Source organism: Suncus etruscus, chromosome 2 (genome assembly GCF_024139225.1).
Source record: "Suncus etruscus isolate mSunEtr1 chromosome 2, mSunEtr1.pri.cur, whole genome shotgun sequence".
NCBI classification, from domain to species: Eukaryota; Metazoa; Chordata; class Mammalia; order Eulipotyphla; family Soricidae; genus Suncus; species Suncus etruscus.
This window is the reverse complement of record NC_064849.1, coordinates 135,322,481-135,347,367: the sequence shown is the minus strand read 5'-3', so window position 1 is coordinate 135,347,367 and position 24,887 is coordinate 135,322,481. Positions and strand designations below refer to the sequence as shown.

Below are 24,887 nucleotides of genomic sequence, written 5' to 3'. Positions count from 1 at the left end.
AACTCTTTGGACTACTTATGAACTTGTACAAGAATTGAGGGGAGAGCCTCCTACTTCACTAAGTTCTTTGTCTTGGACAAAGATAAACTAGAGCCATCCACCAGTTACTTCCTATAGAGGTACAAACTTTTAGCAAGATTCTCTGACCCTTTTCATTTGTCCAAATCTGCAGTTGACTGTCACAAAAAGCTGCAGATGAGTCAATTAACAGTGCTTTCCTTTTGGAGTGCTCTTGAAAGAAGTCATGGAGGAAGCCATATTGACAAATGATAGCATTGCCTATTGTTGCTGATGGCAAAAACATCATAGGATACTAATGATAAAAACAGTCTCACTCACTGAGTCTGCTCCCTCCTCTATTACCTTATGGAAATATTAGAAGCATGAAGAAATTCTGTTTCTAAAGATGATGCCCTTCAGTTTGAATTTATAGCTCTGTTCATGTGAAATAGCATATGCATTGAACAAACTGGCTTGAATGACTGCTTGGGCTTGAAGTAAGAGATATAAGGATTGAGAAAATATTTTTAAAAGTCTGTGATACAGCAGAATGGTGAGGCTATCATCTACCTGTGGGTTGAACAGTTGTTACCATCATCTAATTTAACTCAACTCTCCCTTCTTTCCCTTTATGGAGGACAGGACAGAAGGTGGCCAATAGTCTGTTGTGTTAAAGACTTATTGAGAAACCACCTTCCTTAACAGTTGAACTCTCTCACCCATGAAAGTTTTTTCTAAAGGAATCATGCCCTTGAAGTAACTACTTCTGCTCTATCATCAGGAGAGGGAACAATAAATTGGGATTAGTCCATGCTGTTATTTTCTTTTTTTGTTTTTATTTTGGGGGGAGGTCACATCCGGCTGTGCTCAGGGGTTACTCCTGGCTCTACACTCAGAAATCGCTCCGGGCAGGCTCAGGGGACCATATGGAATGCCGGAATTCAAACCACTTACCTTCTGTATGAAAGGCAAATGCCTTACCTCCATGCTATCTCTCTGGCCCAACCTGTGATTTTCTTAGAGAAAAGTGTGGTATAATAATAAAAGTTGTGCCAATGATAAAATTTATACTGTACTTCAGGAACATGACATGACATTCAGGAGGCAGAGGAACATTATTTAAAGTTTAGTTGTTTAATTTTTATAAACCTAGTTTTTAAGCCATAAAATGGTGAAATTCCTAAACTATTGGGTTTTTTAAATATCAACTGTTATTTATCAAACACTTAGATTGTATATGTTAACCAGTTTAACAAGTATTGTATATGAAATCATTTGTTTTGTCTCATAATATAAAAAGCAGTAATTACACTTTCCACATTAAAGATAAGGAAACTCAAGTCACACAGCTAGTGAGCAGCTGGCACTGAGCATAAGATTTTATGAAAGCTCATTGGAAATTGGTGACTGGTACCTAACAATGTTGTTTCTCTTTTCCCCCATGTTTATCATATAACTCTTCTAGATCTTGATTTCTTTGTTTTATTTTGGGACAGTGTTTGCCCTTGCCCAGTATTCCTGCCTCTGTGCTCAAGCATCACTTCTGCCAGTGCTCTGGGAACCATATACCATGCTAAGAATTGAACTAGGGTCAGCAACAAATGTTTTTGTTTTTGTTTTTTTAATAATTTTTATTGTGACCAACATGAATTACAAATCTTTCACAATAATATTTGAGGTACATAGTGGCATTGAATCAGGGGTATTCCCACCACCAATGTTGTTCTCCCTCCACCCCAGTTCCCAGCATCTCCCTCCTTTGGCCCACCCCCGGACTGCTAGGATGACTGGTCCTCTCTGTATAACTTGTTGAAGATTGGCTATTGATTCTGTTGTCATTGACTTTGGGTTTGGTGCTTAAGTCTGATCCTTTTTTATTTCTACTCAATGTTCATACAACTGTTTAGTTCCAGTACCATCCAGTTTTGCCCCTCAATTAATGAGGCAGAACAAGATGGTTCAAGTTATGTGGTTCTGTTTGAACAAAAAGAAAAGAAGAATATGAAAAAAAAGAAAAACAAACAAAAAAGGGGGTAGTCTGTCTAGAGGTTATAAATATCATTTTTAAAAGACGAAAGAGGAAAAAAAGAAGAAAAACATAACAAAAAATCCAAACAAAAAGTGTTTTAATGTGTTATCTCTCAAGACCTGGATCTTGATTTGTTAAATTTTAATATGTAACATATGTACAGAACAGTCTATTACATGTTTTTTTGGGGGGTCTTGGGGCCACATCTGAAAGTTCTCAAGATTTACAACTGTCTCTGCACTTGGGATCACTCCTGGATGACTTAGAGGATCATATGAGGTACCAGAGATAGAACTCAGGTTAGCCGTTTGCAAGGCAATTACCCTGCCCACTATACTATCATTACAAGTCTATACTGCTCTCATCTGATTCATTTGGATAAGAGAGGTTCTTTTAAAAAATGCTTAATTGATATATAATAGCATCCAAATAAGCTTTGTTGAAAATATATGTCTAAAGTATGTGGATTCCTTTGGAGATAATAAAATTCCATAGCCTCAGTTATAAGAAAGTTCACTTTTTGCTTTTTATAATCCTACCTAATATGTAACTTTGAGGTCAGTGGGTTGGTAAGATATTTCATTCTTCTAACTTCTTCTCTGGCTTCATATCTGTCTTTCATTGTCTAAGTTGTCTTAGAAGAAAAGTCATCTAATTCTGGTACATAATACATAATGAAACTTTATCTTACAATTTTTATCATTCCTTTTTCTACCCCATTGCTTTATTTACAGAGACACTTCCCTCAGTAATCAAATATCAACATTCATATTTACCAAGGAAGGTCAAATCAGTAGAGAGTTAGAAAGTAACTTTCATTATCCATTTAAATGGTAGGCATTCTATTGTCTTCATTGATAAGGAGCTTTAGGTCACTGTGTACAACTTCTTGGGTTCCTTTTTTTAAAAAGAGAGGAGCATGACTTACCTGGATTTTTTTCTCTTATGTTACACAAAGTTATATATATGCCTTTGCAGTATGATCATAGTTTGTTCAGGGTTATGTCCCAGTTACCCTATGGAACTTTCTTGTCTTTCAGAAAATCATGGAAGATTTAAAGGTCTTAGTGAGTATGTGCCAAATGTACTCTGGTTATGCCACTGTATTAGCAGTTGGTATTGATAGGGGAAAGGCTATTTGTATAGGGTACGAGGAATTAGTTCATCTTTTCAGCTGAGCACCATGCTATAACAACAGAGAAACTTTCTGTTCTTAAATGCTGTTGTAAACTTTGCCTTCATGTCCAAACTTGATTGTATTTCAGATAACGGAGGGCAGACTCTGGCAGGAGGCAATAACTGGCCCCTTCGAGGAAGAAAATGGAGCCTGTGGGAAGGAGGCGTTCGAGGAGTGGGCTTTGTGGCCAGCCCTTTGCTGAAACAAAAGGGTGTGAAGAACCGAAATCTCATCCACATTTCTGACTGGCTGCCAACTCTGGTGAACCTAGCAGGGGGTAGCACCAATGGCACGAAGCCCCTGGATGGCTTTGATGTATGGAAGACCATCAGGTATCTATCATTTCTGCTTATTCCTTTCTTTCTCAGCAAAGTGCCTTGTGACATGTGTGCTGCAAATCAGAGCCTTAGAACTTGTTGATGCTTTAACCACAAGTTTGCACCTTCTTACCAATGTCTCCCATTTTCTGCTCACTCCCCCAGCTTCAGCTCCTATACTGCTTTCTTTAAATGTTCGACTCTGTTTAAAAAAGGGAAAGTGGTGGTGTTCACATCTAAGTAATTTTTTCAGTAATTGGAAAAATGACCTGGAAATGCTTCAAGATTCAAACTGGGGTCAGCCACATTCAAGACTTGCCTTACCTCCTGTATTATCTCTCTAGCTATAGTAAATGATAATTTTGTTGTTGTTGTTGTTGTTGTTTTTGGGGGCACACCCAGTGACGCTCAGGGGTTACTCCTAACTGTGCTCAGAAATCGCTCCTGGCTTGGGGGACCATGTGGGATGCCGAGGGGATCGAACTGTGGTCCATCATAGGTTAGCACATGCAGGACAAACTCCCTATCACTTGTGCCACTGCTCAGGCCCCATAAATGATAATTTTAAAACATCTGACTCACATTATAGCATTGCTTTTCTAAAATATTATCAATGTCCTATCATCCCATTGGTGTGACTAGTTGTCACCTTCACAATATTTCCTTTCATAACCCTTTAAAATATCTTCTATAGTCTATGAAAAATGGTCTTAACTTGAATTTTCCTTTTAATGCAAATGCTCTTTGATTTTTAAAGACATTCATTTTTATGTTATTTCGTCAGCAGAGATTTAATTTTTTATTTTTATAATATTTTTTGTTTATTTTTTGGGCCACACTGGTGGTGCTCAGGGATTATGCCTGGTAATGTGCTCAGAAATTGCTCCTGGCTTTGGGGGACCATATGGGATGTCCTAGGTCAGCCGCGTGCAAGGCAAATGCCTTACCACTGTGCTGTATTGCTCTGGTCTCCAGAGATTTGATTTAATTTACTTTGTTTTGTTTTTGGGTCACATCTGACAGGGCTCAGGAGTTACTCCTGGCTCTACACTCAGAAATCGCTTTTGGCAGGCTCGGGGACCATATGGGATGCTGGGATTCAAACCATCGGCCTTCTGCATGCAAGTCAAACGCCCTACTTCCATTCTATCTCTCCACGCCCAGAGATTTTATTTATATATAATATCTCATGTCTGTTTTCTTTTGAAAGTGTTCATTTCATTTTATTTTATATTTAATATTAAAATATTTAATATAACTATACAGTACTTTTTATTATTTTATTTGCTTTTAAGTTGTTTATTATTATTATTATTATTATTTTGCCACACCTGGCAGTACTCACGGCTTGAGGAACCATTTGAGATGTCAGAGATCAAACCTGGGTTGGCCTTATGTGAGGCAAGCACCCTCCGTGCTGTTCTATGACTCTGGCTACTATTGTTAAATCTTTTGACTGTGTTTTTTATTCTTTACTCTTTTTTCTTTACTTTTTTTTTTGTGATCTGGCCCCTTATGTTAAATCTTTTGGCTGTCTTTTTTTTTGCTTTTGCTTTCCTTCCTTTTTTGTAATACAAAGGCTCAAACTCAGTTGATTGTTTGCTTTACTAAAATTATGCAAACAATTTCTTCTTTTAAAATTTCTGTTGGTAATATTTTTGATTTGGGTATTTATCCCATGTGTGTCAGTGAAAGTGAGTCTTGTTTTGATTTTTCTCTTTCATTCAAAAAGAAAACCTTCTCATCATGAAATATACTAAACATTTACATTTTCTTCTAAGTGTTGTTTGTGTTTGGATTGTCTTCCATATAATTTTTAAAGTTTTTTGAAATAGTGTGTGTTATGTGAGGTCACTATCTTAATATCTAAATCAAAGAAGTGTTATTTATTCCCTGGCAATTGAATTATAGACCTCTTTGAGACTCAAAGCTGTGAAGTTCCAGGAAAATAGTACCTAAAGCTATGTACATAAATTCAGAGAGAATTAACTTTGTTATTAGAAATTGTTCACTTTTTCTATATTACACATAGAAAAAAATTAAAACATTATTTACAAGGCTTATGTCTGTCTCTTATTTTGTTTTGTTTTGTTCTGGGTTCACGCCATGCAGGACTCGTGGGGCTACTCCTAACAGTGCTAAGGGTCTCTCCCAACAGTGCTTGAGGAATCATAATGAACTAGGAATAGAATCCAGGCCCTCTACATGCAAAGCATATACTCCATCTGTTGAGCTCTCTATTATTTTAATGCAAAAATTAACAACCACTTTATTATCAAAGGAAATAAAACAAAAGTTTCTATGCATAGCAAAACTTGAACTTAGGTTTGCAGATCTCAAGAAAAGAATGTTAATATTTGACTCGAAGAAGAACACTTGAAGAACATTTTTAGTGGTTTTAATGGAGTAACCTTAATGTTACACTTGGAAGTTTTAATTTTTGTTCTTATTTTTGTCTCAGTGAAAGGTATGTTGTCAGGTGCTGACTTGAACAGATAATATAATAACAAAGGAGTGAAAGCCACTATTTTTTTTTATAGCATGAATTTTATTTTATTTTTTTATTGTACCAAAGTGTCTTACATATATTTCACAATAATATTTTAGGTAAATATTAACATTGAATCAGAAGAATTCCCATCCCCAAAGTTGTCCTCCCTCCACCCCCATTCCCATCCTGCATCCCCAATCCCCCACCCTCATCCCCTGGACTGCCAGTACAAGTGGTCCCCTCTGTGTCTAACTTACTACTTAGTGATCATACAACTGTTCGAGCCTGGTACCCTCCACCATCTCCCTCTCTATTTGAGAGGTGGAACTAGATAGTTCAGGCTATGGAAAGCCACTATTTTTTTTTAATATAAACCTTTATTTAAGCACCATGATTACAAACATGTTTGTAGTTGGGTTTCAGTTTTAAACAGAATAGCCCCCTTCACCAGTGCAACATTCCCACCACCAATGCCCCCCCTCCATCCCCCACCCTGCCTGTATTCTCGACAGGCATTCTACTTCTCTCATTCTTTAACATTGTCATGCCAGTTGTTAGTGTAGTTATTTCCCTGGTCATCAGAATTGTCATCTTCATTCTCTATGTCTGATGCTGGCCTGCATTGTTTCCCCATTGTCACACTTGTATTGTGGGTTTTTCTACGTGTTGTGGTAGTATTCATTGGCTAAATGATGTGTGCGACCACACTCCTCTGGCTCCGCCCTTTCTGGGTGGGTGGCTTGCCTCCAAGGAAGGGGAGCCCTCCGTGGATGAAGTCTCACACAGGATCAAATCTTAGGCTCGAGCACGCAGCAGAAAAGACAGACCTGGGAGAAATGCTGGGCTTCAGTGATCCAGCTCAGTTCTTAGTGTGATTTTTTTTTTTTCTTGTTGCAGTGGTGTTCTTTCCTTAGAAAGAGTGTGGCCATGCTCTTCTGGATCCTCTGGGAGAGCAAATTTTCTGGGCCCTTTTTGGCCCACTTCCAAGAGGTTCAGGAGACAGGATAGGAGACAAACACACACAGGCAGCACTCACAGTTTCTCACAGTCGGGCCTCACTGGGCCGGCGTAGATTTTCAACTTATTTATTTTCTAATTAAGCTTAATGTACACAAGAGTCCCAAGAAATTATGGTAACAATGTTTTTTCTTTCTCATTAATGGAAAATTCTTCTAGATGATATAAAATGATAAAGGAAGCAATAAAATATCTGGTAATGTAAGATACCTTAACAACTCAATATTATAAATACTCTATTTTACTTCAGCTTCAAGAAGAAAATTGTAGGAAATATAAATCACTGTCAAAGATACCAGAAAAGTATAAAGTCCATTGAGCCAGTGGTTAAGAATCTCTGAACTAAGGGCGAGGGATGTGGCTCAGTGGTGAAGCTCCTGTCTTGCATCTAAGAGACCCTGTTTATCCCCAGTACCAATTTTAAAAAGAAGTGGGAAAAAAGGAGTTCTGAATTAAATTTTACTTTATTTTGAATATTAATAAGATGACCCAGACTAATTGTTAAATAAGATTGTAGTTATAAAAATATCATAATAGTATTCAATAATTGAAACAATCACTGAATTATTATATTGAAGTAACATGATAAAATGTTATCTTGATATTATTATTGAAGAGTAAAATAAAGTATAATAATTTAATAATAATTTAAATAATTCAGTTGTTATTATTGAGTATTCTTCCTACTATTTAATAGAAATACTTTTTTATTATTTTTAATATCTGTTTTGTTTTGTTTTGTTTTTTTGTTTTGTTTTGTTTCGGGGCCACACCCGGCATTGCTCAGGGGTTACTCCTGGCTGTCTGCTCAGAAATAGCTCCTGGCAGGCACGTGGACCATATGGGACACCGGGATTCGAATCAACCACCTTTGGTCCTTGATCGGCTGCTTGCAAGGCAAACGCCGCTGTGCTATCTCTCCGGGCCCTAATATCTATTTAAACATCTTGATTAAAAATCTGATTGTAGTTGGGTTTCAGTCTTGCAAAGAATACCCCCCTTCAGCAGTGCAACATTCCCACCATCAATGTCCCAAATCTCCCTCCTCCACACCCTACCCCCGCCTGTACTCTAGACAGGCTTTCTACTTCCCTCATTTATTCACATTGTTAGGATAGTTCTCAATGTAGTTATTTCTCTAACTGCACTCACCACTCTTTGTGGTGAGCTTCATGTCATGAGCTGGACCTTCCAGCCCTCCTCTATTTTGTGTCTGAGAATTATCGTAAGAATACTTTAATTTTTTTGTTTGTTTGTTTTTTGGGCCACATCCAGTGACGCTCAGGGGTTACTCCTGACTATATGCTCAGAAATCGCTTCTAGCTTGGGAAACCATATGGGATGCTGGGTATCGAACCGTGGTCTATCCTAGGTTAGACATGTCAAGGCAAATGCCCTATTGCTTGTGCCACCACTCCAGCCCCTACTTTAATTTTATTTTAAGAATTTTTCTTGTTTTGCTTTTGGGGGCTACACCTCCTAATGCTCAGGGGCTACTCCTGGCTCTGTGCTCAGAAATACTCCCAGCAATATTCAGGGACCATGCAGTGCCAAGGATGGAGTTAGAATCTAATAAATGCAAGTTTTAACCCATAGTATATCTGGTCTTATTTCAAGCTCTTTTTTTATCAGTGTTATGATCTTTCTTTCTACTCTCTGATTTTAAATTTAAATATGTTCTTTCAGTAGGGAAGTGCAATTAAGGCAGAGAAGAGACTGTCATGATCATGATAGTTGGAAATATGATAATTTTGGACAAGAACTGAGTGCTGAAAGGAGAAAAGGTGATATGCATGATTCCCCCTCAGTAATAGTATTGCAAATAACAGTATTTAAAAGGAAAAGTATGGAAGAGATAGAGAAGAAAAATGTCCGCCAAAGAGGCAGGCAGGGATGGGGAGATGAAAACTGGACAGTGGTGGTGGGAAATGCACACTAGTAAAGTGTATGGTATAGTATATGACTAAAGTTTAATCATGAACAACTTTGAAACTATGTATCTCACTGTGATTCAATTACAGAATTTATTTATAAAAAGTAAATAAAATATATTCTTTCTCTTTCAGTTTGGATAATTTTATTGCTAAAATTCAATTTTATTGTATTTTCCCAAGATCTGATTTTCTATTAATTTCACCTAGTATATTTTTAGTCTTAACATTTTGTAGGTTTTTGCCTTTAGATATTAGTGGTAGTTTTTTAATATCCCCCATGTCACTACTCAATTTTTAAAATATTTTTAAACTTAATTTAACACCATGGTAATAAAGTTATTTTAGTTATTTTAGGCTTCCAATGTTCCAACACCAATCCCACCACCAGTATGATCCTCTACCATTGTCACCAATTTCCCACCCATTCTTCTCCATGCAAGGCAAACACCTTACCTCCATGCTAACTCTCTGGCCCCTCACTAAAGAGTTCTTAAGCATCAACATTCTTTGAAATTTTATTTATTAAAACATTTTTCCTTAATAATGGAAATTTCCTTCCTGTGTGTGAAAATTATTATATTTAGCAATGAGGTCAGTAAGTCATTATTTGAATTTTACTAAGCTGTTAATTGCTAGTTGATAATTCTGTTATTGGTTTTGTTTGTTAATCTTAGGTGGTTTCTATGTAGTTTTGACATCTAATTTGGTGTATTACTTCTAGGGTGACAATATCAAAAAAAATTTGTTAGTATCAAGCAACTGCCTATGCCATCACATGGTCCAGAAATTCTAAGATCTGGTACTGATACGGTGGCGGCTGTGGGACGTGTTTATGGCTACCAGATTCCCAGAAGTATAAAGAGGCAAGGGGAGGGTACTTGTACTCCAAAAATGTCCTGGTGATTGTAATCCAAATATTTGTATACCTGGAGTTTTGGTCAGTTAGGCATAGTTGCAGTGGTAAAGCAGTAAAGTTGACCATTGGCAAGACTGTGGTTGTGGGTTGTGGATGCAGCTGCCAGGGCTCCAGCAGGGTTGGGATTTTTTTTCTTTCTCCCCTCCCAAGAGTGCCCACGTTTTGAGCTGTGCAGCTGTTGTCACCCATGATATTTTCGCAGCTTGGTTTATGTCTTTGTCAAGAATAAAATGAGTTTCTGGCGCTGGCTAATGAGCAGACATGGCAGCAGCTGAGTATTGTGGTTTGGTTGCCAGACTAATGGAAAATTTCTTCAGCTGATTCCTATATTTCTTTCCTTGCATATTCTCTTATTTATTGTGATCATTGCTTTTATGAGGGTCACTGGATGGTGCTCAAGGGTCATGACATCCTCAAATTTTAACCCACATTCCAGGCAAGTGTGTTATTGTTTAAGCCACATCACTGGCCCTTTAGTTTCTTGATATTGTAGCTAACTCTTCCTTTGTATCTGTTGCTGTTGGTAATTTAATGTCCACCACTTTGTCAAAGATTGAGGTGTTTTCTCAGAGGTTTTCATTTTATAAAGACCACACCAACATCAGCTAAGGTGTGTGCCCAGGCCACTCCCTAGAGATTATTATTTTTTGTTTGTTTGTTTTGCTCACTGTGTCTCAAAGGTAAACCTGCAAGATCAATTTTTTCAAATATAGGTTCTTTGAGTCTATGCACTCAAGTGTTTGTTTCAGTTATAATTTAAATATTTTGCTCTACTGTTTTGTGTTTCTCCTTCAGAAATTATGGTTATTGATTTTTATCTTATTGCCAGGTCTGTTTCTATCACTTTTCTTGAATCCTTTTTTTTTTTTTTTTTTTTTTTTTTTGTGGTTTTTGGGTCACACCCGGCAGTGCTCAGGGGTTACTCCTGGCTTCATGCTCAGAAATTGCTCCTGGCAGGCACGGGGGACCATATGGGACGCCAGGATTCGAACCGATGACCTTCTGCAAGAAAGGCAAACGCCTTACCTCCATGCTATCTCTCCGGCCCCTCTTGAATCCTTTTTACTTCTTTTTCTTTGAATTTTAGTTCTCCTTATTATTAATCTTTCTATGCTGTCATATACTGTCAATTATATGTAATAATGTCTTTTGTTCATTTGAGTTTTAGCTTTCTGATCCATGGTATTTTTAAAATAATAACAGTTGCTGATTTAATTATCTGTAATCCATATTGAGAAGTATCATGTAACCATTTTTTTCTGCTTTGTTATTTTTTTCCATAGTGAGAGAATGCATTCCTTTGCCAAAAATTTTGAATTCTCATTTTCTATTTTTTCCACTTCTGTGGCAATGTTGTTTAAATGTTGCATTCTCTATATTGCTTATGATTATATTTATGGATGTTAGCTTTTTCTAAACCTATACTAGGCCACTTGTGGTGGAGTGTTGAACAGGACGGTTTATTTTTTAGTTCAAAAGCACCTTTTTCCATTAGATGAAGTTCAGTTTTCTTAATAAATGTTGCCCTCTCTCTGATCTGTCTTAGGATTCTGTAACACTAGTTGCAGTAGGACCATGCTTGTTGGTGACTTCCTCCTTTCCCCTTACCACTTATCTTCCAGAGGATCCCTGTTCTTTGTCTTCTCCTTTTAGAACCATTGTGCTTACAAGCTTCTACTTTCAACTTCCCAGTAGCCATTTCTCTGAGCCACAAGGTTTCAGATAATCTAGCTGTCTTTTGTCACTTAGTGGGATCTCTCTTTCTGCTGTCTAGCAGACATTATCTGAGTGCCTTGTTCATTAGTTCCCCTCACCCTCATTTTTGCAAAAGGTAGCCTGGTATTGCCCAAGATGGTGCCAGTTCTGACCTGTATAGGCTCTAATGGTTTGTTATCATGTCCATACAAGTTTAGTTTTTGGTTTTGTGACCACACTAAGAGATGTTCATGAATTACTTCTGGCAGTGCTTGGGGGACCAAATATGGTACCAGTGATTGAATTTAATTAGCATTGTGTGAGGCAGATAATTTACTGCTGTATTCTCTCTCTGTCTCCGTCTCTGTTTCTGTCTCTCTGTCTCTGTCTCTGTCTCTCTCTCTGTTTCTCTCTCTCTCTCTCTCTCTCTCTCTCTCTCTCTCTCTCTCTCTCTTCCCCCCCCCCCCCGTCTCCAGATACACCCATTCAAATTTAAAAACATTCTTCAGTTTAAATTTGGGTAAGGCTTGAGGCTTTTTTTCCCCTTCTTTTTCAGTATGCTTTTAAAGAGGAAGAGAAATATGGGAAAATTTAATTTTTATAGCACTATTATCCATGGAAATCTGGAAATTCACATTTTCTTAAATATGTATATTACTAGTTTTTTGGGGGGCCATAGTCAGTAGTGTTCAGGGGTTACTCCTGACTCTGCACTCAGAAGTTACACCTGATAATCTTGGGGATGAAAATATGATAATATGGGATGTCGGGGATTAAACCCAGGTTGGCCACATGCAAGGCAAATTCCCTATTCAGTCCTGGTGTGTGTTATTGTTGAATAAAAACAGCATTAGACACTATTTCTGAAGACACATAGTATTAGATGCTATAATGATGGTTTATGAAATAAAAATAATAGAGATTTCCAATTGAGTCCTACATTTAAAAACTACCAAGTGTTTGTGTGTCTAAAATCTTTGTGAGGGCCAGAGAGATATAGATAACACCTTAAACACAGCTGGCCCTGGTTCCTTCCCCAGAACCACAGATAGCCTCCAGGCACCAATCAGGTTCATTTCTGAGGAAAGAGGCTGGAATTGTCCATGAGTACCATTGGGTATAAACCCAAAATCAATAAAAATTAAAATCTTGAGAAGTTATATTTTCAAGTAAAGAAAAATGTCTAAAGAATAATAGATTACTTTTAGATTCTCTACCTACATTTTCTGTTTGTTTTGGGTACTACACCCAGTAGAGCCAGGTCTTATTACTAGCCCTATACCTAGGAATCACTCCTGGAATGCTTGGGGAACCCTATGGGATACTAGGAATCAAAGCCTGCTTGGCCACATGCAAGACAAATGTTCTACCTGGTGTACTATTGCTCTAGACTCCTACCAACCTTTCTGACTAAAGCTTTTCTCTGCTCTGCCCCCACAGCATGTAGTCTTTGGGGGAGTTTCTACCTTCTATTATTGCTGTTATGTGGATTCATGTTCTGGGGTGTGATCCACAATGCTGGTTTCCTTGTTTCCTGCCATGTAGATTTTATGTGTGGACAAAGAGAATGATACCACTGTAAAGGGGATGTGAGAACAATGGGGGCTAGCTCAGATATCATGGCCCAGTCTATGTACACTATACCATCTCTTTATTCCAGGGTCAAAGATAGACAAAGTGAATTAATCTTTTTCTATTTTCTTTAAAATCCATTTTAGATCCTTTTGATAGAATCCAAGAATATGTTGTTAATCTCTAAGGCACTGGCATTAGTAAAAATTCCCTCAGGACTTTGGCATCTGGTCTTCTCTTTAGTTTCCAGCACTGTTGCCAGTTTTCATCTTTGTAATTCTTCATGGATATTATAATGGAAACTGGAAGAAACAAGTATTAGGCTTTGCTGGTTTGCTCTATTACTAACCCAAAAATCCTATCAATTATTTTTCAGTAATGAGTAAAAAATATTACAGGTCTAGGGTGAGGGGATAAAAAATTATAGGTCTTATCCAGTTATTTTTAAAATAATAGTTACTTCCTAAGTGACCTACTCTAAAAATTTAATAATATTCTCTAATATGTATGAATAGAAAATTTCTCCTTTATTAAACTATATCAAGTGAGTGTTATATATTTTATTAGCAAACTATTAAAATGTTTTCACTAACATGATTAAGCTCTATTTTATATTAATATTTGAATATTAAAATAGCATTCCAAGGAGTTTAGGATTTACATAAAACCAATATCACTTTCACTCACAGAACAAAGAAAGTAGGTCCCGCAACATTTTTACTAATTTATTGATATAAAAAAAGGGAACTCTAGAGCAGGGAAGCTAGTACAACAGTCTGGAGTATATGTATTTCATGCAGGAAACCCAGCTTTGATCCCTGCAACTACATGGTTCCCTAAGCAGTCTGCCACCTCCAACTCCACTGGATATAGTCCAGAAACAAAAACAATAGTGAGGACTGGAGTGGTAATATGCCAGATAGAGAGCTTGCCTTGCATGTGGCCCACCCAGATTCAATCCCATGCAACCCATATGGTCCCCTGAGCATCACCAGGAGTAATTTCTGAATGCAGAGTCAGAAGTAACTCCTGAGGATTGCTGTGTATAGTCCCAAAGCCAAACAAAATGAAACATGGGTTAGATCTTGTTCAAGTCATGTCTTCTCAATTAATTATTATTTGTTGCTTATGTATCAGTTTCCATGTATGTAAAAGTGGAATCTCAGGGACACTTACATCATAGAAACTTTTTGGTGATTGGTGAAAGAATATATAATCGAGCTTCTTTGGCATTGCTGGGAGTTCCTCCTCACAACCCTCCACCTCACCAAAAATATGTATAAACACTAAGTGCTGTGCCTGAACACAGTCACACCTCAGTGGCTTGAGATCAGTTAGACAGTGTGATAACAATGATGACAATGTGTACAGAGGTTTTACAATATGGATATTACTCTGTGAGATCAGTAACTTTTTTTTCTTCTTCAAGATTTCAGCTCAGAAAATATTGCCCTGGTTCTTTCCATTTCAAAAATGTGATACTGCCTGTAGAGTGTGAATCTTTCCTGACAGTTGGTCAGCAGCTAGTGGTAATAGTGTGGGATGTAATGGGATTTCACTTATTTATGGGAAATGCTTTGCTGCCCCACCCTCTAGCTAGTTGGAAAATGAAAGTCAAAAACTGGAAACTAGTTATAAATGGACAGTGCTGTGATCTCAGTGTCTGAAACTGTAGACTTTAAAAAATATTTATAGTGTATTGCAAAATAGTCACTGATCAGTGTTTCATTGTTCTGTTTTTTTAAATATCTAATCCAGAAAATGTGAAATTTGTAACTTTAAAATTGAATACTGAAATTTTATCAGAGAAAATAAACCATATACTATTTTCCATGTCTTTAATAGAAAAGGAGGTAGGAATGTCATTAACCCTTTTGCTGATAAAGACTTGGAAGTGAATAGGGATATGTGTTAAAACAAACTGAAAATGAAAATCCATAGGGACTATATAGAAAGCCCAGGGTCAAGAGGTCATGCCTTCCCTCTCTGGCCTCTCATGCCCACACTGAACACATCGGGGTGGCCTGATGCTCCCTGCCCCTATGGATCTGAGCATTGACCCATCCATCCTAGAAGTTAGAAGCCCCAGTTTCTCCCTTATCCTCATCACTGCTTGGAAATACCCCCATTCCTATAGTATGAATGAATGGAAACATAGTCCACTAAGGAGATACTGAGGTCTTTCCCACAGAATCCTAGAGACAGCATAGTTAAGGAGTGCAAGATTTGGAAGTTAGCGGGCTTGAATTTTAAACCTGATTCTGCCCCTTGCTCAACCCTGTGATCTTTAAGTCATCCAGCTACTATGTTGCAACAATATATCTATGACATAGTATAGAAGATTAAATGATACAACACATACAAAGCATTTAAAGTAGTATGTGGCACATAATAAGTGTTCTCTAATGAGCATCACCCCAAATTAAATCCATGATGGTGGTTGTGGCCACACACAAAACATGAGGTCTCTGTCCTTTCGTGGTCAAAGTGAACATGCGTGATTCTGTTCTTCTTCCTTATATAATTTCTTGCCTACTTATGCTGGACTGCAGTGGTGAGCCTTGTCTGGTAAGAATCCCCAATACCTGCCTCAGTTACCTGCCTCAAAGAAGCCAGTTAGTGTTGAATTAAAATATAAAATAATAAAAATAAAATAAAATAATATTGGGTGAGGCCACCCAGGCACCATGTTTCTTTTCTTTTTTAAAATAAGTTATATATTTATTTAAACACCATTATTATTTAAAAACCATTATTGTTTTTGATTTTAGTCATAAAAAGAACACTTCCCTGCACCAGTACAACATTCCCATCACCAATGCCCCTCCTCCCTCCTCCCCCATCCGCCTATATTTGAGACAGGCTTTCTACTTCCCTCACTCATTGATATTGTTATGATAGTTCTCAGTGTATTTATTTCTCTAACTGCAGTTGCCACTCTTGGTGGTGAGCTTCATATCATGAGCCAGTCCTTCAGGCCCTCATCTCTGGTAATTATTTCAATAATATATTTTATTTTTCTTAAAACCCATAGATGAGTGAGACCATTCTGTTTTTTTCTCTCTCTCTGACTTAGTTCACTCAGCATAATAGATTCCATGTACTTCCAAGTATAGGAAAATTTCATGATTTCATCTTTCAACAGCTGCATAATATTCCATTGTGTGTGTATACCACACTTTCTTTGGCCATTCATCTGTTGAAGGGCATCTTGGTTGTTTCCAGAGTGTGGCTATTGTAAATAGTGCTGCAATGAATATAGGTGTGAGGAAGGCATTTTTGTATTGCATTTTTGTGTTCCTAGGGCATATCTCTAGGAGTGGTATAGCTGAATCATATGGGAGCTCAATTTCCAGTTTTTTGAGGAATCTCCATTCTGTAAAGGCTGGACTAGACAGCATTCCCACCAGCAATGAATGAGAGTTCCTTTCTCCCCACATCCCTGCCAACACTGATTATTCTTGTTCTTTGTGATGTGTGGCACTGTGTTTCTAACCCCTCAGGCAGATGAATCTGATGAATCAGGGTAACAGTGGAGAAATAATTCACAAGCAGTAGTCAGTTAAAGTTTCATCTGAGTCAGCTCACTTTATTCCATGGCTTTTTCTCTGCCTTGAGTCTTTATGCTAGCTGCTTTCTTTGCTGAGCAGCTTCTTTCTTGCCTTCCCCCAGTCAGACTTCTTTATCCTTTATCCACCTGATCATACAGCTGGACTTCTACCTACTAAAAAAAAGAGGTTACCTTATAAGTAATCTCTTGTACTTATAAGGGATAAGGAATACCTTACAATTAGAGCCAGTTACTCTATTCCCATCGCCAGAGATCTAAACATCTGTCATAATAACAACACTCACTACTAGGGTTCTCTTAAAACTAAGACCATTTACAAATGTTTGTACTTATTGAAAAATTATATTCCATCATCATCAGTTATTATTAAGAAATTTAAATTTCACAAGCGGAATAAAGTCTAGTCAAATTACTATTGCTTGTACAACTAAAATATACCATCTGCCTGATTTGAAAAATAAGGAAAAATTCCTAGATAACATATTGCAATATACCTTTTTAAATTTTCAGTTCATAATGAGTAGACTATATGACATAGCTATATTTGTCACTATATTTTTCTAAAACGATACTCACATGAGACAGTTGCAACATATGTTTGAAATTAAAGTTTTAGCTATATCATATATTTATAAGGAGAATTTTTGCCAGTAAGAATGAATAGAAATATTAATGTTCTATTTTATCTACATTTAATCTTGTGTCTGTGTCTCAGGTTATAGTCTTATATCTGTGGTTATATGTTTTTTCCATCTTGGCAGCATTCAAATCCATATTTTACAATAAAAGTATTTTTTAAGTGACAAGCTTATTTCAGCACTTATTTCCCAAGCTTATTTCAGCACTATAACCCAAGCACTGTGTGCTTTGCATGTATTTTCTTATTCAAGTCTCTTAACAAGCCCAAAAGTAATTTGTTTGATTCACATCTTGCTAGTAGAAAAATTGTGACTTAAGTGGATATAGCCCAAAATTTGTGAGGCTGAGATGCTAATCCTGGAAAACTACATTCTAATTTTTCTCCCTTGTTAGAGAGATTAAGGTCAGTAATTTACACTTTTCCAGTGTTGCTGAACACTCAGTGTTGCTAAACCACTGGACCTTTATTATTAAAGTTTCCTAACAGATTCGATATCAAGATCATCTCCATGCATGTCCTGGCAAGACCTTTAGCCACTGAGTTCTTTTCCAGGCTTCTAAAAACTCATTCTCTCATTGTCTCTAAGAAATTTTGAGATAGTAATATGTTGTGTTTCAGAGAGTGAAGACTTTAGAACTGTCTAAAGGGAAAATCCTTAACCAAAGAGGTCACACATAGCATTGACATTGTGATGGGTGCAATAAGCGTTACTTCAGTAGGACTGGGACTTGACCATCCCTCTCCTCCAAGATTACCCTTTTCGGCTATGTGGTCAGTATTACCCATGATTTTTCATGGTTTGCTTACATCAGAGACATTTTTAAAGAAGATATAGAAATGAATAAAGTTTAGGTAAATGGATGTTCATCGCTGGTGATTAGGAAAGTGCAGGTTAAAACCACAATGAGATATTACTTCATTCTAACTAAATGGTCATAATAAAAATGACATCAATAAGTATTGATGATAAAGTGGAGAAGTCCAAATACTCATAGATTGTTCATGAATGCATAAAATGGTGGAGATACTTCGTGGAAAAATAGTGGAAAATTTACTAGGTTACCCAAAAGTTAAAATGATGGAAAAGTTTATTAGGTCCTCAAAAAGTTCAATATAGAGATATCATTATGACCCAGAAATTCTACTTCTGTGCATTTATTCAAGACAAATTAAATATATAAGCAGAGCCGTGTACATGAATATTTATAATGTTACTCATAGTATCCAAACATGTAAACAATTGTAATGTCCTTCAACTGATGAAGATAAAGAAAAAGTGTTATATTTTCCAAAGGAATATTATTCAATAAATAAAGGAATGAAACATTTTCTACATGATACAATCTAGATGAATTGGGAAATTCTCTAAGTGAATAAAACCAGTCCTAGAAGGTCACATGTCCTATGACAGAATATCTCATCTAGAGACCATCTATAGGCCACAGGATATTCCATGGGACTGCAGGTAAAAAATGTCATTAAAGAAACTACTATAGCATGAGACTATGGCCACAAGAGTAAAGCAAATTTGAAAAGGGTGGCACAAGTCAGAAAGGTTGAGAAACACTGGCCTGTAATTCCAGTGGTATGAAATATCCAGAATGAGTGACTGATTTGGAAGACCAGTGGCTGCCTAAGGCCAGGGTTAGGGGAGGTAGAAAATGAGTAGTGGCTGCTAATGGGTGCATAGCTGTTGTAGAAAGACAGAATATTCTAAAATTTAGATAGTTTATGATTATGTAACTGAATATATTAGAAACCATTAAACCCAGTCCACCTTAAATAAGTACATGATGTAGTTAATAAACTATAATCTGCATAAAGGTAATTTTCAAAAATAATGCTTTGGGGATACCTAGATACTTTTCTTGATACTCTTATGTTCAGTTTTATGAGTCTTTCTGCTCAGGTTCAACCTCAAATCAGGGCTATCATTCTCTTATAGTTTCTACCCCCTGCGTGATTGTATTAGGTAACTGAGGTCAGATCTAATCTAAATGTTTCTTATTTAGGAATCACTAAGAGTCCAGATCCTTTGTTAGGGGACTCCAGGAAACTGAGTCTTGCCAGTGGTTCTCAGGCAGTAATGTGTATCACCTGGGAACAGTACCTCGTATGAATAAATCAGTATCTATTTTAATAATCTCCCTTAAGTTATCTATACAAAGATTGGGGAAGGGTTACTCTCGAGCAGCAGTTGGCAATCTTGACTGTTTTGTGGAATTACCTGAAATTTCAAAACAAAAACAATACTCAGGCTCCCTTGGTTCACCTCATGATTGTAAGAGGCTTAAAGATGCAGCTCTGGCGTGTAGATGCTGGCAGGTCATGCCAATGTGAGACAAAGTGAGAATAGCTGGCGTCAGCTGTTCAAAGATCCACGCTTTGAACTGAAAATGGAAAAAAAAATTGAATTTAGCAATTTTGTTTTTAACATAAGAATAGAGGAACATGCCCAAGAAAGTAGAGGTTATTGATGATAAAAATTTCAGAGGCTTGGGGGAACAGATGGGAATAACATAATAGTGAAGATTTTGGCCAATATGTCTGGAGAATTTAATAACTTTTTACATTCGAAGAAACTCAGATTTATAGTCTTTTATTTGGTTACTTTAACTATACATTTTGTTTTCCCGATTTATTTAATAACTTGGGGTTCCCAAGGGTGTATGGTCACTGTATTGATCACTTTTACAGATTATGTTTTCTTGGCTCCTGTCTCCAACCTTTTATTGATAAAAAGTATCACATCTTTATTACATTTTCTTAGAAAAAAAACATCATTGCTGCATTTGGAAGAGAACCACTGGGATTTTGCTTCTTTGCTTTTCTGCATCATGACGATTCTACCTATTAAGATTTGTTTACAATAAGTAGTTTGTCACTGAAATTACCTGTCATTTTCTTATTTTGAAATATCTGACTCACCTAGACTTTGTAAAAGGAGAAATGAATATAAACAAAACAAACTCCAATAATTATTTATAAAATAATATATATTTTGTGATATTTTAGTGAAATTTGACTTAAAAGTGAGTGATTATATTTAAAATTTTTTAATATATATTTTATTTAAACAACTTGATTACATACATGATTGTGTTTAGGTTTCAGCAATGTAAAGAACACCACCCATCACCAGTGCAATATTTCCATCTCCAATGTCCCAAATCTCCCTCCTCCCCACACTACCCCCACCTATACTCTAGACAGGCTTTCTATTTCCCTCATACATTCTCATTGTTAGGATAGTTCACAATGTAGTTATTTCTCTAACTAAACTAATCCCTGTTTGTGGTGAGCTTCCTAAGGTGGGCTGTAACTTCCAGCCCTCCTCTCTTTTGTGTCTGAAAATTATTATTGCAAGAATGTCTTTCATTTTTCTTAAAACCCATAAATGAGTGAGACCATTCTGCATATTTCTCTCTCTCTCTCTCTCTGACTAATTTTACTCAGCATAATAGATTTCATGTACATCCATGTACAGGAAAATTTCATGACTTCATCTCTCCTGACAGCTGCATAATATTCCATTGTGTATATGTACCACAGTTTCTTTAGTCATCCATCTGTTGAAGGGTATGTTGGCTGTTACCAGAGTCTTGCTATGGTAAATAGTGCTGCAATGAATATAGGTGTAAGGAGGGATTTTTGTATTGTATTGTTCCTAGGGTATATTCCTAGGAGTGGTATAGCTGGATCGTATGGGAGCTCGATTTCCAGTTTTTGGAGGAATCTCCATATTTATTTCCATAAAGGTTGAACTAGACGGCATTCCCACCAGCAGTGGATAAGAGTTCCTTTCTCTCCACATCCCTGCCAACACTGCTTGTTCTCATTCTATGTGCTGTGTGTCAATCTCTGTGGTGTGAGGTGGTACCTCATAGTTGTTTTGATTTGCATCTCCCTGATGATTAGTGATGTGGAGCATTTTTTCATGTGTCTTTTGGCGATTTGTATTTCTTCTTTGTCAAAGCGTCTGTCGATTTCTTATCCCCATTTTTTGATGGGATTAGATATTTTTTTCTTGCAAAGTTCTGTCAGTGCCTTGTATATTTTGGAGATTAGCCCCTTATCTGATGGGTATTGGGTGAATAGTTTCTCCCACTCACTGAGGTGCTCTTGAATCCTGGGCGTTTATTTCCTTGTAGGTGCAGAAGCTTCTCAGCTTAATATATTCTCATCTGTTAATCTCTACTTTCACTTGCTTGGAGAGTGCAGTTTCCTCCTTGAAGATGCCTGTAGTCTCAATGTCCTGGAGTGTTTTGCCTACGTGTTGTTCTATATATCTTCTGGTTTTGGGTCTGATATCGAGGTCTTTCATCCATTTGGATTTTACCTTTGTACATGAGGTTAACTGGGGGTCTAAGTTCAATTTTTTGCAAGTGGCTAACAAGTTGTACCAACACAACTTGTTGAAGAGGCTTTCTTTTCTCCATTTAGGATTTTTTGCTCCTTTATCAAAAATTAGGTGATTGTATATCTGGAGAACATGCTCTGAGAATTCAAGCCTATTCCACTGATCTGAGGGCCTATCTTTCTTCCAATACCATGCTGTTTTGATAACTATCGCTTTGTAGTAAAGTTTAAAGTTGGAAAAAATAATTCCTCCCATATTCTTTTTCTAATGATTGCTTTAGCTATTCTAGGGTGTTTATTGTTCCAAATGAATTTCAAAAGTGCCTGATCCACTTCTTTGAAGAATGTCATGGGTATCTTTAGAGGGATAGCATTAAATCTGTACAATGCTTTGGGGAGTATTGCCATTTTTATGATGTTAATCCTGCCAATCCATGAGCAGGGTATGTGTTTCCATTTCTGCGTGTCCTCTCTTATTTCTTGTAGCAGAGTAGTATAGTTTTCTTTGTATAAGTCTTTCACATTTTTAGTCAAGTTGATTCCAAGATATTTGAGTTTGTGTGGCACTATTGTGAATGGGGTTGTTTTCTTAATGTCCATTTCTTCCTTATTACTATTAGTGTATAAAAAGGCCATTGATTTTTGTGTGTTAATTTTGTAGCCTGCCACCTTGCTATATGAGTCTATTGTTTCTAGAAGCTTTCTGGTATTCTTTAGGGTTTTCTAAGTAGTATCATGTCATCTGCAAACAGTGAGAGCTTGACTTCTTCCTTTCCTATCTGGATTCCCTTGGTATCTTATTCTTGCCTAATCGCTATAGCAAGGACTTCCAGTGCTATGTTGAATAGCAGTGGTGAGAGAGACAGCCTTGTCTTGTGCCAGAATTTGGAGGAAAGGCTTTTAGTTTTTCTTCATTGAGGACAATATTTGCCTCTGGCTTGCGGTAGATGGCCTTAACTATATTGAGAAAGGTTCCTTCCATTCCCATCTTGCTGAGAGTTTTGATCAAGAATGGGTGTTGGACCTTATCAAATGCTTTCTCTGCATCTATTGATATGATTCTGTGATTTTTTATTATTCTTGTTGTTGATGTTGTGTATTATGTTGATAAATTTACAGATGTTAAACCATCCTTGCATTCCTGGGATGAAACCTACTTGATCGTAGTGGATGATCTTCTTAATGAGGCATTGAATCCTATTTGCCAGGATTTTGTTGAGGATCTTTGCATCTGTATTCATCAGCGATATTGGTCTGTAATTTTCTTTTTTCGTAGCATCTCTGTCTGGTTTAGGTATCAAGGTGATGTTGCTTCATAAAAGCTATTTGGAAGTGTTTCCGTTTGTTCAATTTCATGAAAGAGTCTTGCCAGGATTGGTAGTAGTTCCTCTTGGAAAGTTTGAAAGAATTCATTAGTGAATCCATCTGGGCCTGGGCTTTTGTTTTTGGGCAGACATTTGATTACCATTTTAATTTCATCAATGGTGATGGGGGTGTTTAGATATGCTACATCCTCTTCCTTCAACCGTGGAAGATTATAAGAGTCCAAGAATTTATCCATTTCTTCCAGGTTCTCATTTTTAGTGGCGTAGAGTTTCTCAAAGTAGTTTCTGATTACCCTTGAATCTCTGCCATATCAGTAGTGATCTCTCCTTTTTTATTCCTTATACGAGTTATCAAGTTTCTCTCTCTCTCTTTCTTTGTTAGTTTTGCCAGTGGTCTATCAATCTTCTTTATTTTTTTCAAAGAACCAACTTCTGCTTTCGTTGATCTTTCGGATTGTTTTTTGGGTTTCCACTTCATTGATTTCTGCTCTCAGCTTTGTTATTTCCTTCTGTCTCCCTATTTTTGGGTCCTTTTGTTGAGCACTTTCTAGTTCTATTAGCTGTGTTATTAAGCTACTCAGGTAAGTTCCTTCTTCCTTCCTGATGTGTGCTTGCAAAGCTATAAATTTTCCTCTCAGTACTGCTTTTGCTGTGTCCCATAAGTTCTGATAGTTTGTGTCTTTATTGTCATTTGTTTCCAGGAATCTTTTGATTTCCTCTTTGGTTTCATCTCGGGCCCACTGGTTATTCAGTATGAGGCTTTTTAACTTCCAGGTGTTAAAGTTTTTCTTCTGTGTCCCTTTGGAATTCACAAATAATTTCAGAGCCTTGTGGTCAGCAAAGATAGTCTGCAAAATTTCTATCCTCTTGATATTATGGAGGTATGTTTTATGTGCCAGCATGTAGTCTATCCTGGGGAATGTCCCATGTACATTGGAGAAGAATGTGTATCCAGGTTTCTGGGGATAGAGTGTCCTATATATCCACTAGGTCTCTTTCTTCAATTTCTCTCCTCAGGTCTAGTATATTCTTGTTGGGTTTCAGTCTGGTTGACCTATCCAATGTTGACAAAGCCGTGTTGAGGTCCCCCACAATTACTGTGTTGTTATTGATATTATTTTTCAGGTGTGTTAACAGTTGTATTAAATATTTTGCTGGCCCCTCGTTTGGTGCATATATGTTTAGGAGAATTATTTCTTCCTGCCCTACATACCCCTTGATTAATATAAAATGTCCATCTTTGTCCCTTACAACCTTCCCGAGTATAAAGTTTGCATTATCTGGTATTAGTATGGCCACTCCAGCTTTTTTATGGGTGTTGTTTGCTGGATGATTTCTCTCCAGCCTTTTATTTTGAGTCGATATTTGTTTTGACTATTCAGGTGCGTTTCTTGTAGGGAACAGAAAGTTGGATTGAGTTTTTTGATCCATTTAGCCACTCTGTGTCTCTTAACTGGTGCATTTAGTCCATTGACATCGAGAGAAAGAATTGTCCTGGGATTTAGTGCCATCTTTATATCAAAGTTTGGTGTGTCTGTTGGTCAGTCTTGTCTTAAAGTAGGTCTTTCAGTTTTTCTTTTAAGACTGGTTTTGAGTCTGTGAAGTTTCTGAGTTGTTGTTTGTCTGTGAAACCATGTATTGTTTCTTCAAACCTGAAAGTGAGTTTTGCTGGGTACAGTATTCTAGGCAAAGCATTTATTTCATTGAGTTTTGTCACTATGTCCCACCACTGCTTTCTGGCTTTAAGTGTTTCAGGTGACAGGTTCAGTAAATCTCAAGGATTTTCCCTTGAATGTAATTTCTCTTTTCGATCTTGCTGCTTTCAGAACTCTGTCTCTATCTGT

At 37.0% G+C, this 24,887-nt stretch overlaps 1 protein-coding gene across 1 annotated transcript in view; it reads left to right on the top strand.

The window, feature by feature from the left end:
- The window catches only part of ARSB (arylsulfatase B), a 197,998-nt gene that overhangs the window by 107,344 nt on the left and 65,767 nt on the right, over positions 1-24,887 (top strand). The window contains exon 5 of the mRNA XM_049769081.1: positions 3,295-3,538. Coding sequence (XP_049625038.1) covers positions 3,295-3,538 — 244 coding nt within the window. The remainder of the gene's footprint in view (positions 1-3,294; positions 3,539-24,887) is intronic.